Source organism: Ictidomys tridecemlineatus, chromosome 14 (assembly GCF_052094955.1).
Source record: "Ictidomys tridecemlineatus isolate mIctTri1 chromosome 14, mIctTri1.hap1, whole genome shotgun sequence".
Lineage (NCBI taxonomy): Eukaryota > Metazoa > Chordata > Mammalia > Rodentia > Sciuridae > Ictidomys > Ictidomys tridecemlineatus.
Genome location: NC_135490.1, coordinates 47,171,459 through 47,188,421, shown reverse-complemented (window position 1 = coordinate 47,188,421; position 16,963 = coordinate 47,171,459). Strand labels below are relative to the sequence as shown.

Sequence of the window (16,963 nt, the reverse complement as noted above, 5' to 3'; positions counted from 1 at the left end):
CACCAACAACTGCATCTGGCATCCAATAAATAAATAATGAATTGATTGAATGAATAAATAAACGAATGAATGAAAGCCGAGTCCCCCCAAGAATTACAATCCCAGTTCTTCTGCTGCAGTGGGCTATCAGACGGTCAGACTTTGCAGATGGCCCCTTGGCCCCCTTCTTGAGGAGCCCAAGCGCGAAGCCGGCTGGCTCTTGAGAGACGCTCCCTGCAAGCCTGGGCGGTGGCCCTGCGGGGAGAGGGGCTGTCGTCACTTAGTGACGCTCCCTAAAGCCGCTGTGCGGCCTCGGGGCGACTGGGGTCGGGCGCCTAGCGCGCGGGTCTTTTGCGACGGTGCCCGGTGGCTATGGCCCCGCCCCTCCGCCCTTGTGCGACCGCCCGCCCCGCCCCCGTCGCTGCGCTTGCTCTGGGCCGCGCGGCCCCGCCCGCTTCATGTGGCCCGTCCCACGGCGGCCGTTGGCTGGGATCCGCGAGGCGGCGGCGGCGGCGGCGGCGGCGGCCCGCAAGGCTCCGGAGACGGCGGCTGAGGGCCAGGCAGCGGCGCACGGGAGCGGCAGGAGCAGGCCCGGCCCTCGAGCGGCCGCCCGGCTGCAGCATGTGCGCCCGCCGGGGGGCTGCTGTGGCTGCCGCGCCGCTCGCTGCTCGCTGCGCTCTTCTTCTTCTCGCTCTCGTCCTTGCTGCTCTACTCCGTCTACGTGGCGCCCGGCATAGGTAGGAGGGGGCCTCCGGGACCCAACCCCGACCCGGGCCCAGCGCGCCTGAGGCCGCCGCACCTTCCCTCCCGGCGCGCCCGGCCCTAGGGCCCCGCCCGCCGCGCCGCGGACCCCTTCCCCCCCGCCCCCCCCCCCCGCCCCGCGGACCCCTTCCCCCCCGCCCCGCGGACCCCTTCCCCCCACCCCGCCCCGCGGACCCCTTCCCCCCGCCCCCGCGGACCCCTTCCCCCCCGCCCTGCGGACCCCTCCCCCCCCCGCCCCGCGGACCCCTCCCCCCCGCCGCCCCGTGGACCCCTTCCCCCCGCCCCGGCGCGGCTCCCGGCATTCCGCGCACCAACCTGGCAGCCGGTGGCAGAGCCCCTCCGCCCGCGCATCCTCCCCCTGCGCCGGAGCCCCCTGCCCGCCCAAGCTGCGCTCCCGTGCCGGGTCTCCAGTCCCCAGGTCCCGCCGACCCCTGGCCCGCCCGCGCTGCCCACTCCCCCGCAGCATCGTGCAGCCTCTGGCCCCCGAGTCCGAGCCATTTCATACAGAAAAGTAAAAACTGTAAAGGTCTCATAATACCAAGGTGCTGGTAAGCAACAGAAATTCTCATACCTGTGGGTAGGAATGCATATATTTTCCTCATAAAAGTCTTATGAATCTTTTATGAGATTTATTTCTATATATTTTTCTTATAAATGATATTTCAAAATCTTATATTATGTGTTGTTCTCTGTGAGAATGAAATTGATTTTTTGGTGATTGTTGTACTTATGTTTAGCAACTTACCTGAACTGCTATAATACAACTAATGAATTATCTATAAATTCTTAGGATTTTCTTTATAGATAATTGTATCCCTAGTAGGTAATCCTAAGTTTGTTAGCTTTCTAATGCTTAGTCTTTTAAAAATTTGTATTTATCTTATTTTGCTGCTGGAACCTGTAGCACAATTTTGCTAGAAATAGAGATAGCAGGCATCTTTATGTTGTTGTTATTTGTTGAAATTTTTAATCTGTCCTTTATCTGATTAAAAAAAAACAATTGTTGAGTGCTTTCCTGCATCATTTGAGATAAATACGTTTGGTTTTTCCCTAGAATTTTCAAATATCATGAATTACATGTTATTCTTTTTGTTGTAGTTTTCAATGCTGGGGATTGAAGGGCCTTGTACACTCTAGGCAATTGCTGTACCAGTGAACTACATTCCCAGCACTTATGCTGATTTTTAAATATAATATATTTGCATACTGAGAATGAACTCAACTTTGACATGTTTTTATACATTATTAAATTTTCTTTAGAAAGGATATACATTTATGCTTCTCACTGGGTTCATAATTGAGATTGGCTTATGTTCTTCCTTTCTCATGCTGTCCCTGTCATATTTTATATGCATTTTTAGATTTAATTATAATATACAGTGTGCAAGTCATTACAGCTTCACAAAGTGATCACATTTGTGTAACAAGAAAGAAGCAGAACTTTTCTAGGACACCAAGGCCCCTTCATGTTCTCTTCTAATCAGCACTGTTTCCCTGACAGTAACCAAAATCCTAATTTCTAACACTTTAGTTTTACCTTTTACTTTAATGTTATAAAAATGAAATCCTATATTTGAGGCCATTTTAAAAAATAAATGTTCCTTGTTTGAGGCCATTTTAAAGAATAAATGTTCCTTGAAAAGAATGTGTTTGTTAGATTCAAGATTCCTTATAGGTTCGTTGGATCAAAATTTTTTATTACATTGTTCTTACTAATGTCTAAAAATTATTTTTATCAATTATTATTTTATTAAATCTACTGTTTCACTTGCATATTATTACTTTCTTCTTGTAATTTTATATACAGATTTAGAATCACCATAGTTATTAACCCACAGCTAATTTTGAACTTCTTGTCCTAGGTTCATGCTTTGAATATCCTCAGAGCCTTGTTTAGAGATACACCTCTAGGAGAAAATATCATTCCGTATGTTGCCGATGGAGCTAAGGCTGCAATTCTGGGTTTTACCTCACCAGTCTGGGCAGTGAGTGCTTTTGCCATTTACTTTCATTGATTTAATTATACCTCTGATTAAGTTTTAATAAACCTTTCACTGGATGATAAAAAAATATATATTGCATTTTATCAAGGAATTTCTCTAGGGAATAAATTCTTGGATCAGACTATATTTTGATTCTTGATGTTTTATGGCTTCATTTTATCTCTTTTGTTGGTTTATTAGACTTAAGTCTTTTATTTTAGTGCAGTAAGCTATAACTTTAACTTATCACAGTCTACCCTTGAGTGATATTTTGCTGTGCCACTTAAAGTATAAGAACTTAATATTTTGCTTCCCTTTTCTTCTTCCTATCTTGATGCTGCTATTGTTATACATTTTACTTTTTTGTGTGTTGTAAGCCTACCCTAGGTTGTTATTACTTTTGTTTAAAGTCAGTTATCTTTTTTTTTTAAATTTGCCATTTTAACCATTTAACTTGGCATAAGTGTATACAGTATTCATCACATTACACATTTTCAGAACCTTTTTGTCATCCCCAACAAAAGATCTATACTCATTAAGTTTTGACTTCCTGTATTTTCTTATCCCCGGTAACCTCTGTAATACCTTTGGATTCTTTGAATTTACCTGACCTAATATCTCTTATAAGTGGAATCATAACAATATTTATTAATTTATATTTGGCTTATTTCGTTTAATATAATGTCTTTAAGTTTCAACCAAGTTGTAACGTGTCAGAATTTTATTCCTTTTTAAGTCTGCATAACATTTCATTGTATGTGTGTACTTTATTTTCTTTATCTACTCATCTGTTGATAGATTGTTTCCACATTTTACTTATTATGGTAATTCAGCAGTGAGCATTAGCATACAAGTTATCTGAGTCCCTGCTTTCAGTTAATTTGGGTGTATTATAGGGTAATTCTATGTTTAACTTTTTGAGGAACCATCAAACTCTTCCATAGAGACAGTATCATTTTACGTTCATATCAGCAATGCACAAGAGTTCCAATTTGTTTAAGTCTTCACTTAGGATTTTCATTTTTTAAAATGATAGTTCTTCCTGATGGGTGTGAAGTGGTATCCCTTTATGATTTTGCTTTGCATTTCCCTACTGATTAGTAATATTGATCTAGAAGCAGACCAACTCTTTCTTAGTATCTTAATGTATCTCTTTTTGGATGTTGTAGATTCTGTATATCATATGTTGAGTGAGTGGTACCAATATATTCTATCAAAAGTTGAAAAATCAAGCACAAAACATTAAATAGAAGTCTAAATATTGAATCACTTTTTTTTCAATATAACACTGTCCAGAAACCATTTGACTTAGAACTCTGTAAAGACTGTGAGCAGTACCTAGTGTACTTCTTAGATTTAAGAAAGGAAACTTTCATGTGTCTTTTTTCATGATTCCTTGGAGAAACCCTTATTTTTTTTTCTCCTATGTCATTGTGTCTTCTAGAGTAAAGGACAATAACCTATGATTCATAGGCGCTTGACATGTGGCTTTACAAAAATGCTTGGCAAAGGGGAGGGGAGGAGCAAAGAACCTAGGTCTTAAACCCACAGAGTGGTGGGGTGTGGTGGCGCATGCCTGTGATCCCAGCAGCTTCGGAGATCTGAGGCAGGAGGATTATGAGTTCAAAGCCAGCCTCAGCAACAGTGAGGCATAAGCATCTCAGTGAGACCCTGTCTCTAAATAAAATGCAAAGTAGGGCTGGGGATGTGGCTCAAGTGGTTAAGTCCCCCTGAGTTCAATCCTTTGTAACTCCCCACCCACAACTCCCACAAACAAAACAAAATCCACAGAGTGGAGTATTTACTAGATAGGCAGGCTTTCCAATTAGTAGGCTGCACAAACCATTCCGTACCAATATGATAAGCCTCTAATTGAGATTCAGTCTGTTGCAGTGGCTGCCAAAGGCACAGACTCCCAGTGTGAGGAACACTCCTCAAGGTTGCCAACATTTGCCTAGACAATTGGGCATCTTCTTGTAAGAGATGCAGACTTTTGGAATTGTGTCTAGGAGCATTGCATAACTGCCCTTGAAGGCACAGCGTTTACCTTTTACATTTATAGGAAGTAGAACAATACCCGTATACCATCAGTGTAATCAGAGATGTAGGAATGTGGCTTGATCATCAGGAAAATTAGAGATGGTAAAACTGATTGCCAACAATATTAATATTGTTTTCTTCAAGTCTAATCCAGATAATACAAGAAATATTTTCTGTGAAAGGGCTTTAGCAGTGTGAAATGTGGTGATTTTCCCAACTTTTTGCCAAAGCCAAAAGTGTCAGAAACAAATGATTCCTTTGTGGAAGTCCATTTGTGAGACCCAAAACAGTAATGCATATGCCTGAAAATTTTTTTAAAATAAAGGAAAACATAAGAGAAACCTTTAAAATGAGTTACCTGTTAAGCCACCACAGAGTTATCATGATTCTGATGCATATTTTTTATCCTGTGAGTTTTATGCATGAATACTATCAATATCCATATATATATCCACAAAAGCTTGTAATAATATAAATGCTTATGATAATTTTATTAACTGGAATCTTCCTTTTGAACACTGGTTTTATAGGAATATTTTGTTTCTATTTGCTGTTCTTGCTTTGTCAGACAAAGTAACATCATACCTGTGACAATCTATACTGTTGCCATAAATTTTTTTAACTTTATAACAACAGTTTCACAGACTCCAGGCATAGCATTGGCTGTGTTCAGTTCTGGTGATGATCTTCTTGCTTGTAGAGTCCTGAGCAAGCATGGGACTTCATGTGGGGTGGGAGGGAGCTCATGTTGCCATATGCTGATTGCTGTATTTCCTTTCTTATGAAAACCTAATGAAATTATAAGTCAACATAATCACCGGCTATGAAGAAACCTTCATTTTACAGTAACAGTTTACTATAGCATTATTTGTTGAAGTCATTTTAAAGGGTGTTTTTCCCCTAGTGCTTGTGAAATATGGTTTGATTTACAGAAATTTGATTTGTGTGCATCCTCTCAGGAATATATTGTGCCTAAAGCTGGCGACATCTGTACTTTTGACTTAATTGTTTTTCGTGATAAGTTGGAGAGGCAAAAACCCAGGTAAAGTGAATTATTTGCAGTAAAGGGCCATTTTTCAGAGAGCATTCATGTATAGATTTAATGTGTTTTTACAGATTACTGGCTATTTGTATTGAGACCTTACAGGTCTTTCAATCTTTGCTACTTGGTTGGAATTTTTTAAATACAGAGAAAATGTACTATTGTAAACATTGTAGGCATTAGGCATACCTACAGTGTAGTAGATGACATATTAAGCACTGGAAATACTAATATAAATAATGTACCTGGCATCATTTATATTACATTGATTAATTTCAGTAAACTTTATTATACTTCATATTTTATATATAAATAAAATAAGGCTAAGAGACGTGAAATACCTTTGTCTAAGAATGTGCAACTATTATCTGTCTGACTTCAGAATCTGAAGTGTGGTAAAGCAGTTTTGTGTGTGATAGGATTGCAGAAAAGGTCATTTTAGCTGATTTGTAGGGCTTGGGCCCTGTGTCCTCAGAAAGCAACTGGAGGTAAGTTTTTATTGAGTGGTACAAACCCAGAGCAGCAAGAATGAAAGAAAACAATAAATAAGGCAAGAAAGGAGGAAAGATGCTACCAAGTAGGCCCTAACCTTGCAAGTAAACTGAGCTGGTTGTCTTGTCACATGGTACATCTTCTACTACGTGAAACTACCACCTCTTAGAAGAGTCCCATTGCTTGTTTCTTGTTGGTCAGAGTTTACCCCTTGGGGCATTAACCCAACTTGAACAAGTGTTGGCATAAACACTTGAAATGCAACTGTGATTCCTTCTGCTATTGAAAAGCCTATTGAAAAATCCTTCACAAGGGGGTTTTATAGCAGGGAATGATGGGTTTTTTATTAATCTAGATAAATGGGGACTTGATTCTAAGGTGGCAAGAAGGAAGGAGGAAGACCAATCAGGAAGCTATTATAATAGTTCTGCCAAAAGGTGATGATGGCCTAGAATAGAGAAATGTTAGTAAAGATGGTAAGAAATGATTACGTTTGACGTACATTTTGTAGATGAAGTTAGTTTAGTCAAAATTTAAGTTACATAAAATGACTTATAGATACATATGCATAGATCCTTAGAGTTTTCTGGGCAGTTGTTCTTTTAAAATAGAATCTGATTCTCTTTATTATGTTTAGTGACTGTTGGACACCTGATTGCCTTTCCCTAGGCAACTCTCAGCCTTTCCAATAGAGCTTGCCAAGCAACCCAACTAGGGTCCTCCTATGACCCATCCTGAGGTTATATTTTCATCTAGAACAGTTTTATCTTGCTTCTCTCAAGTCAGTTCTGATTCACAGCATGCAGGGGATATCAGAGGAATATACAAAAAAGACACTTTCAGATCTTCCTGGCAGCACTGCCACGGTTACTTTGTGTCTTGTTGGCACCAGTGACTCTGCCCTCTGGCAGTTGTGAAGTTGCTATGAAGGTTCCAGGCTTAGGGCTGTGTAGTCTTGAAATCCAGCTGTGCTCCACTCATCATGCTATGTGCCTTGGAATGGAGCTTCATTTACTCAGAGGAAGAGGTACATTTTTTCTAATTCACTTATAGATGCTGTATGGATTAGTGGAAACCCTTTCTTTACTTTTGACCTCTCATGGGAGAAGTATCTTACAGCTTTGGAAGACAGTTACCAAGAACTCAAGTATTGCTGGTCTTCTCCTTAGAAGCCCAGAAAATATGGCATGGTTTTTCTGGATTATAGGTGTAGGATTTCTTCAAAGTCACATGGCTTAGAACTCAAATCTCATTTAATTTTTTTCAAAAAATGTCTCTTTCTGCTCTAAACCTGTATCACATACCCTGGACAGAATATTAAAATGTTGTATCTTGACCCTATCCTTGACTGCCTACTAGGGGTGTATGGTGTGTCAGTGATCATGCTACATAGCAATTGCACAGGGTGGGCTCCCCTTTCATATTTTTTGAATATTTGTTAAGGGAGTTTATATGTTATGTAATTAAAAAATGAGTGTACATATGTGCTTGTACACACGCATACAACCTGGTGTAACCTAATTTTCTAATAAATTAGAGCTAATAAATTCTTCTCTTATACAAGTCTATATATAGAAGCTTTCTTATGCCAAGAAAGAAAGAAAAAAATTATCTATTCAATGAATAGAAGAGAAATACTTTGGTAACAGTTGTCACTTTGCAGCTGACTACCAAGTCCCTGCCAACCATATGTTGGAGACTCAGTGAAGAAAGAGGTAGAGAGCAGGAAGTATTCTGGTTTTCCCTGATAAAAAGAATTGTTTATAGGTAGAATTACTTGACAGTTGTTCTAATGTCTGCATTTTCAACTTTACCACTAATTCTGTCTTTAATCTTTTTTTAACTTGCATACTCCTTCATTCATTTTTCCCCAAAGGAATTTGCTTTTATTGTATTACTGTTGCTATAGTTTGGATCTAAGAATTTCCCCAGAGGCCCATGTGTGAAAGGCTTGATCACCATCCTGTGGTACTATTGGGAAGTAATAGAACCTTTGGGAGGTGGGGCCTAGTGGGAGGAAGTTAGGTCATGGAGGCGTGCTCTCGAAAATCCTTTTGGGACCTACACCCCTCCTCTCTTTTCTTTTGCTTTCTGACTCCCATAAGGTAAACAGTTGTGCTCTACTACATGCTCCCTGCCATGATGTTTTGCCTTGCCACAGTCTCAAAAATAATGGGACCAACTGACCCTTTATAATAACTATTTAGTGGTCTGTTTTTTAACTTCTACAGTTTTAAAACAGTATACATATCAGCATAGGAAATCAGCTAATGTAACATGTAATGAATAAAGGGCAAAAATTAAATGATGTTTAAGCAGATGTAGAAAAAGCATTTGACAATAATCTAATTCCATTTCATGATTAAAAACACTCAATGAACTAGGAATGGAATTTTCTCAACCTGATCAAGAACAGCAGTGGAAAACATAGCATATACTTACTGGTGAAAAACTGAAAGCTCTCCCTTAAGATCAGTAAAAGGTCAAGGGTATACACTCTTGCCACTTATGTTCAGCATTACATTAGAACTCCTAACTAGGGCAATCAGGCCAAAATAAGATGTAATAAAGGAAGGTGTAACTGTTTTTATTTTCTGATGCCATGATCTTTTATGTAGAAAATCCTAAGGAACACACTCACATAAATTAGAGCTAATAAACAAGTTCAATGAGGTGGCTGAATACAAGATAAAAGTATCAAAATCATTTTTACTTGAGCAATGAATAGTTCAAACATTAATTCAAAAAGAATTTTTAAAAAAGAATAAAAGAAGAGAAGAAAATGTATGGCATATGTACACTGCTGAGGGCCATTGCCAAGTAGGAATGACGATTCAAAATCCTTGCCAGCGTACCCCATGTTACATGGACTTCCTTTGAAATCCGCTGTGACCTTGCATGTGTGTTTGAGAAAGGCGACCCTGCTCAAGGTGAACGAGGGTGGATCCAGGTTTGAGGAAGTATCCTGCAGGTTTGAGGAAGTATCGGGGTTTAAGATAATTTGGGTTTAAGGCATTCCCACTTTAAGACAATAGGGGTTTTAGGGAAGTTGGAGGTTGAAGATTATTGCTGCTGGGATTAGGGTGTTCCTGCTGCGTGTTCCCATTGAGATTCAAATTGGATTTGGAAAAAGCCTCTGTGGAGTAGGTGATTGGGGGTGGCGGGAGATTGGAGCAGAACGTGTTAGCTGGAGGCCGGTGTGAGTTCTGGAATAAAGAATTGCTATTTGAATCTACAAAGCTGTGTAGTGGCTCATGATTCAGTGCCAGCCGAGACACTGGCAGTACACAATGGAGTTCTACTCAGCCATCAAGAAGAATGAAATTATATCATTTGCTGATAAATGGATAGAACTAGAGAACAACATGCTAAGTGAATAAGCCAGACTCAGGGAGACGAGGGTCAAATCTTTTCTCTCCTGTGTGGAAGTGAAGAGAAATAAGGAATAATAAAAGGGAATCTGATGAAAACAAAAGGGAGAATAGTATAATAGAAGAAAGTCATTGAGGGGCAGGGTGGAGTGGAGGAAGACTAAATGGACTAAATTATGCTATGTGCTGTATGCATATATCACAATGAGTCACAGTTTTATGTATAATTATAATGTACCTATTAAAAATTAAATAAATAAAGGTAATAAAATAAATAGAAGAAAGATCAGTAGAGAAAGGGGATTCAGGAAAGGAGGAAGGGAGGGAAAGGGGAAGTCTAGAGAATGAAATGGAGTAAATTACAATATATGCATGTATGTACATGTCACAAAGAATACCACTATTATGTATAACTATAATGCACTAATAAAAATATAAAGAAGAATAAAATACTTTAGAAATAAATTTAACAGAAGATGAGGCTGGGGTTGTGGCTCAGTGGTAGAGTGCTTGCCCAGCATGTGTGAGAAACTGGTTCTATTCTCAGCACCACATATAAACAAATAAATAAAGGCCCATCAATAACTAATAAAAATATTTTTTAAAAGGAAATTAATTTAACAGAAAAAGTGCAACCTTTCACACTGAAAATCTGAAAACATTATTCAGAGAAATGCAAGAGGACCAGATATCCCATGTTCATTATTGGAAGATGTTCTATCATTAAGATGATAATATTCCCCAAATTGATCTACAGATTCAACATAATTTCTGTTAAAATTCCATCTGAATATTTTTTTGGCATAAATTAATATTTTGGTCCTAATATATGTTAAAAAAAATACAAGGGTCCCATACTAGACAAAACAATCTTGAAAAAAAGTCAAAGGGCTCATAGGCCCCAATTTCAAAAATTACTACTAAGCAGTAGTAAATTTGATTATGGATTTGACATCAGGATAGACATATAAATCATGGAATAGGATTGATTGTCCAGAAATAAATCTCCACAAAAAATTTAAAAAATAGTGCTCAAAGATCAATGGAGAAAGAATAGTTCTTTCAACCAATAGTACTAGTACCATTAGATAGCTGTAATGCAAGGGAATGAATTTCATGTTTGAGGAACTAAAAATGGATCAAAAATCTAAATGTAAGAGCTATAAAAATTTTAGAAGAAAACTTGTGTAAGTTTTTGTACCTTGGAGTGGGTTAACAGTGTCTTAGATACAACACCTAAGGTACAAGCAACAGAAAATAACATAGGTAAATTAGACTTGATCAAAATTAAGAATATACAGAAAACTCTTAGAACTCAATAATAATAAAAAGACAACCCAATTAAAAAAATGGACAATTCATTTGAATATATTTCCCCCCAAAAGATATTCAGATGGTCAATAAGTACATAAAAAGATGTTTAGCATCATTAGGGAAATGCAAATCATAGCCACAATGAGATACCATTTTGTACTCACTAAGATTAAAAAGATGGACAATAAAAGTATTGAGGAAGATGTGCAGAATCACAGAATTGGTGAAATTGAAGCCCTAATATATTGCTAATCAGAATATAAAATGGTACCACCATTTTGGCAGTTCCTACAAGCAGAGTTACTGTAATAATTTACCATACTACTTCTGGATGTATACCTAAGAGAAATGAAAACATGTTGATACAAAAATTTGTGCACAGATGTTTTCAGTAGCATTATCCATAATAGCCAAAAAATGGGAAACAAGCCAAATGTCCCATCAAATGCTGAACAGATTTAAAAAATGTGATATATCTCTATTATGGGATATTACCATAAAAAGGAAGAACATATCAAAAAATGTTAGAATATGGGTGAATCTTGAGGATATTGTGCTGAGTGAAAGAAGGCTTACATAAAAGGCCATCTGTTTCATGATCCTATGTATATGAAATGTCTGGAATAGGCAAATATTTAGAGACAGAAATAGATCAGTGCTTTCCTCCTATGGGTGGAGGGAAAATGATGACTAATGTGTGCAGGGTTTCATTTTGGGGCTGTGAAAATATTGTTGATTTAGTGGTGATAGTCTCCCACTTTAGAAATATAGTAAAAACCACTGACTTGTATACTTCAAAATGGTGAATTTTACAGTATGTGTATTGTATCTCAAAGAAGGGAAAGTCATTTTTAAAATATTAAAACCAAGTATCATCAATTGATTACTTTTGGAGGTTTGCTCTGCCCTGAATGGAAAATTGGTTAATACATGCAAATAATTCTGTATTGAGTGAACAGGGTAACCAAATAGATGATTAGGGAAAGTTTTTAAAATTTTTTCTGGGAATGTTAAGTAATTAATGCAGAAGTTCTGATAGAGTATCACCGTTTTGCTATATGTATCAGAATAGGTATTGATCATAATTGGCTACTAAATGGAGGAATTTTATAATGGATTTCTTGGTCTGTTTGAGCTGGTATAACAAAATGCCACAGAATGGGTGACTTATAAGCAGCAAAAATTTATTTCTCATAGTTCTGGAGGCTGGGAAATCCAAGATCGATGTGCCAGCAGATTCAGTGTCTCATGAGGGCCTGCTTTTTGGTTCATAGAAGGTGCCTTATCTTGTAAAAGGTTAAAAGGGGCAATGGATCTCTCTCTCTCTCTCTCTCTCTCTCTCTCTCTCTCTCTCTCTCTCTCTCTCTCGTCTCCTTAATATGAGCATTTAATATCCCATTTATAAGGGTAAAGATTTCATAACCTAATCATATCCTAAGTACCCCACCTCCCAAAGCCATCACTTTGAAGGTTAGGATTTCTACATATGTATTTGGGGAAGGAGGCACAAACATTCAGCCTATGCAGGATGGATCAAGCTGATAGTATTGATACCCATTGGTTCATCTTTTTTTTTTTTTTTTTAATTTAGAGACAGGGTCTTACTAAGCTGCTCAGGCCTCAGTAAGTTGCTGAGGCTGGCTTTGAACTTGTGGTCCCCCTGCCTTTCTGGGATTACAGGCGTGTGTCACTGCACCCGGCTCCATTTGTCCATATTAATATTACTAAAATGCATTATCTGTCTCCTGTCCTCAGTCTATTGATTAAAAAAAAAGAATTTTATTTCTGTTTTGTGCCTGTTCACTTTGTGAAACAGGCCCCTATGGTTTTGTTTAAAGTGTGTATTCTCAACATCTCCAGATGTTTAACTTTAGTGCATCTGGCAGCCTTTGTCAGAGAGTTTGGTTTAGGGCAAAATGGAATTGTGTTTCTGTTGTGTTTTGTTTATTTTTTTGTTATTACTTGTGGTGCTGGGCAAGCACTCTATCACTGAGCCCTACTTTTAACCTTTCTTTTTGTGTTTTATCATTGTTATGATTTGAGGGAAGTAATGGTGTCCTAAATGTCCTTACCAAGCCTTCTGAGACTGGGTAAGATAATCAAGACCTGTGCTAGGCAGAGGTGATACTGATATTGACAGGATGGATCTATTTGTTACAGTTTGGGCATATTAGGCAGGGCATGTAGTAGGGACTCCATTAATGTTTGCTGACTATTGAATGGACCTAAGTAGATCTGTCCAAGATTAGGGTTTCATTGCAATTTTGGTATGAATTTTATTTGGACTCTATGGTCATTTTTCCACCACCCCTTTTCTTTAATTTGTTGCCAACATTTCAAAATAGTGAGATTTCACATAAAAATCATGTTTCTGGCTTCTGTTAAAAAAGCAGAAGATCTGGCAACATTAGGCTTGCATTCCTTCATGGCAGCTAGTCAGCTGAAGCTGAGCAGGGACTACATTAGACACAGTCCACTGCTGCCTCTGTTGCTCCCTGCTTCTACTGGGTGTTTGAGTTTGTGACCCTTATGCAATGGTTTCAGGAAGTGGTTTTCTAAATCTCAAGTTATTACTTTTTAAAAAAAAATCTTTGTTTATTAATTTATTTTTGTGTGGTGCTGAGGATCAAACCCAGTGCCTCACATGTGTGAGGCAAGAGCTCTACCACTGAGCTATGGCTCCAGCCTGCATTATTACTTTTAATGACTTTTCTGATTATATTGCTACTTAACATACCATATGATCACTTACCTAATTAGAAAATAAGCTCTATGATGGCAGCAATTGTGTGTCTTCTATTTCTAGGTATTCTCTGTGGTGCTGGTATATTGCCTTGCACACCATAAGGAAGGCAAGTACATACTTAAACCTCTCTACTCTGATTTGGCAAGGTGATTGAGGAAGACCAATAATGCTAGAATATTCAAGACATTGTCGTGAAATTCCAAAGTATCTTGATGCATTGGCTTGGAAAACATACTCTGTAGTGTCTTGGAGAAATGATCCAAGTTTATTAACATTATTCTTGCCTCTTGTTTTTATTAATCAGTTCTATCATATAATTTTAGGGTTAATATCCCTTGGCTATATTATTGGCATTGTGAAGTTAATGGCATTTGGAATATTAAGTATTTTCTTGACTATTTATTACATGGATTCTTTGAAATTAAGTCTTACAAGTATTTTCTCACAGGTAGGTAAGTACAGAAAAATAAGTGAAAAGAGTTGAGGTCTAGAATAATCGTTGTCAGGAAGGATATGAAAAATAGTTTTTTTTTCTTAAAGTACTGTTTGATGATTCAATTCAAGGACAAAATGAAATCAATTGATAATATTAGAATAGGAAAAAACTATATTGTGTTTGGAGTTAGGGCTTAATTTAAGAGTTCATTGAGTCAATTACTATTAAGTTTTTTTTTTTTAAAGTTGTCTCATTTTGTGAAAACAAACCATGTTTTCTTTAGTCCTACACTAGCCAATGGTATAATGATTGGAATACCTAGTTGACCATTATACATGTTGATTTCATGCTATAAATATTCCTTGACCCATATTGTGTGTTTATTTTTATAATAGGTGAGAAATTCATCCACTCTTCTCTTTAGTTCCTTGATCACAAGAATTTTTGGAGTTAAAAGGGGAAAGGACGAACTTTCCAAAACAAATAGGTAAGTAAGCTTCATCTAATGCTAACTTTTCTTTTTACACAAAATTGTCCTGGCCAAAAATAATTGTCGAAATTTTGCTTACTATTACAGATTCATCTGTAGCATAAAACTATAAAAATGGTATAATGAATTAACCTGTGCTGCCAAATTCTAAATCCTTGGGCAAAAATATCAACTGATTACAAAGTTGACCTTTCAAATCAACAAATATAAAGCAAGGAAGCCAGGGCTGAAATATAGACTTGTTTCTCACTGCAGTAACTATTCTTTTTTCTTTGTGTCTTCTTCAAGTATTCCTGAAATGTCCTACATTCTTTTTTTCCTGATGTGTTATCGAGTATTTACTATCTGTGCAGTATCTTTAATCATATAGGCGAAAGTTTAAAAGATTGTGAAACTCTTATCAGAACACCTTCCAGACTACCTGTGCATTCATTACTCTCCTAAACGAAGGGAGAAAGTTGGAGATGTTGACTGTGTGAAATAAATAATGCATTTACTTTTTGGTCTTTAATTTACTCTGTTTTTTTTCAGTAAGGCTTTTTAATGTCTGGAAGGAAATCTATGGAACCATTTTGGTTATTATTATTATTATTTTTTAATATAATGCAGAAGTTCTGTTTGTTCTTAAAGAGAAGCTTTGGATAGTTCTTCAGCATTTGAGGATTTAATAGTAGTGTAGTTGGCTTGCAGCTGTTAACACTAGATGTCACTGTCACTGCATGTTTAATTACTCCCTTAAACTTTTAGAATCCAATTTGACATACAAGTCATTGTCTTAAGGACCTAAACATGAATTCAAGCCCAGCTTCTCTCTTCCCTAAACAAGTTACTATGCTTTTGCTTCAAATTTAGATTTTAAACTGGTATTTATTAAAATATGTCTTCTTGTGATGAAATTAAGTTTTAAGAACTAAAAGATATGATGAAATAATTTTTTGATATGCTTGTGGTAATTCTAGTGAAATCTGCTGTGGTGGTTCTGGAAATTGCTACTTATCAGCCTGTAAAATTCACCAAATATTTCAAAGAAAGGTAACTGGCTCTAAGTTTGAATCCCCTGAGTAAATGCAGGAATACTAAGAGATTTTTTTTCTCCCCTGAGTTGTATTTTTAAAATAAATATTACTACTTTGGTAGCATGATTATAATTTTTACTTTATAGCCTGTTATTTTTTTTTAAATATTTTTAGTTGAAGATGGACACAATACCTTTATTTATTTATTTTTAGGTGGTGCTGAGGATTGAACTCAGTGTCTTACGCATTGTAGGCAACTGCTCTACCACCAAGCCATGACACCAGCCCCTTTAGCTCATTCTTAAAGTAATTTTTCCTGTCATTAACTGAAAATTACTAGTATTTGTTTTTTTTTAACTTTGTCTAATTTGTTAATAATTCTACAGTGTGCTTAAGTTTAAAATAGTTGTATCTTTTTATGAGACCATGATGATGTTTAGTAGTATGAATAAAATATGATATTAAGTAACAAAGTTAATGTTAAAATTGCTCTTCTTGAATGTGTACATAAATTTTACTGTGCACCAGAGAAAAATGATCATTAATTTCATTTAGGTTGCAACTAAAAGAGGATAGAAGAATAAAAGGGCGATGAGATCACACAGTTTTACCCTTTTAGCTAAAGTCACACTGATGGAAATTCATTTCTTTTGAATAGAGAAGATTACAAAATTAATAACTTTCCTAGAAGAAGGGAAATGGAATATTTGTATAATTATTTTGACTAATGGTGGAAAGTGAAATGAAGGAATTAGGAAGTTGATATTTTACTTAAGTGTGGTGAACATTTTTTAGTAAGAGCCTGTATTTCAATAATCAGAAGACTGGCATGTGTCATCTCCTATACAGGGTTCTCTTTTCTATTTAACTCTTGAATTATCAGTTTCTTGGCAGGTCTTCTTAGAAGTTCTGCAAAACATTTAGTTTGTTAAATTTGCAATTGTTTGTGATTATTCTACTTTTGTAGTTTATTTAATTTTGTCACTTTTTGTTGAAATATTTATATACCCATTTTCTACATATTAATTCCCCGAAGGATAGGACCGTTTCCATCTATTCTTTGTATATATAAAGGGCACTTTAAGAATGCTACTTACAATGTCTTGTTGGGTGATTACTCAGTCATCAAATAACTAACCTCAGCTGATGACACCTCACAGCCAGTTAAATTTGCTTTCACAACCACAGGTTGTTCTGCATGCAGTCTTGCAAATGTGTGCTCTTGGTCAGAAAGGAACTGAACATAAAAAGAACATCTGCTTTTTTTCCATCTAGTGTGAAAAGAATGTTTAC

At 37.3% G+C, this 16,963-nt stretch overlaps 1 protein-coding gene across 7 annotated transcripts in view; it reads left to right on the top strand.

Annotated features, from left to right (window-relative positions):
* The first annotated feature begins 628 nt into the window (after window positions 1-628).
* The window catches only part of LOC144370360 (transport and Golgi organization protein 1 homolog), a 175,923-nt gene continuing 159,588 nt past the window's right edge, over window positions 629-16,963 (top strand). For 4 of the 7 annotated variants that reach the window (XM_078031104.1, XM_078031103.1, XM_078031102.1 and 1 more), the window contains exons 1-3: window positions 629-716; window positions 2,604-2,726; window positions 14,560-14,651. Coding sequence is in view for 1 of the 7 variants with exons in the window: in XM_078031107.1 (XP_077887233.1) it covers window position 2,726 (1 nt within the window). In the remaining 6 variants the exon portion in view is untranslated. Of the gene's footprint in view, window positions 717-1,168; window positions 1,290-2,603; window positions 2,727-14,559; window positions 14,652-16,963 lie in introns of those variants that run through there. The other 3 variants (XM_078031109.1, XM_078031101.1, XM_078031107.1) reach the window with 3 other exon arrangements.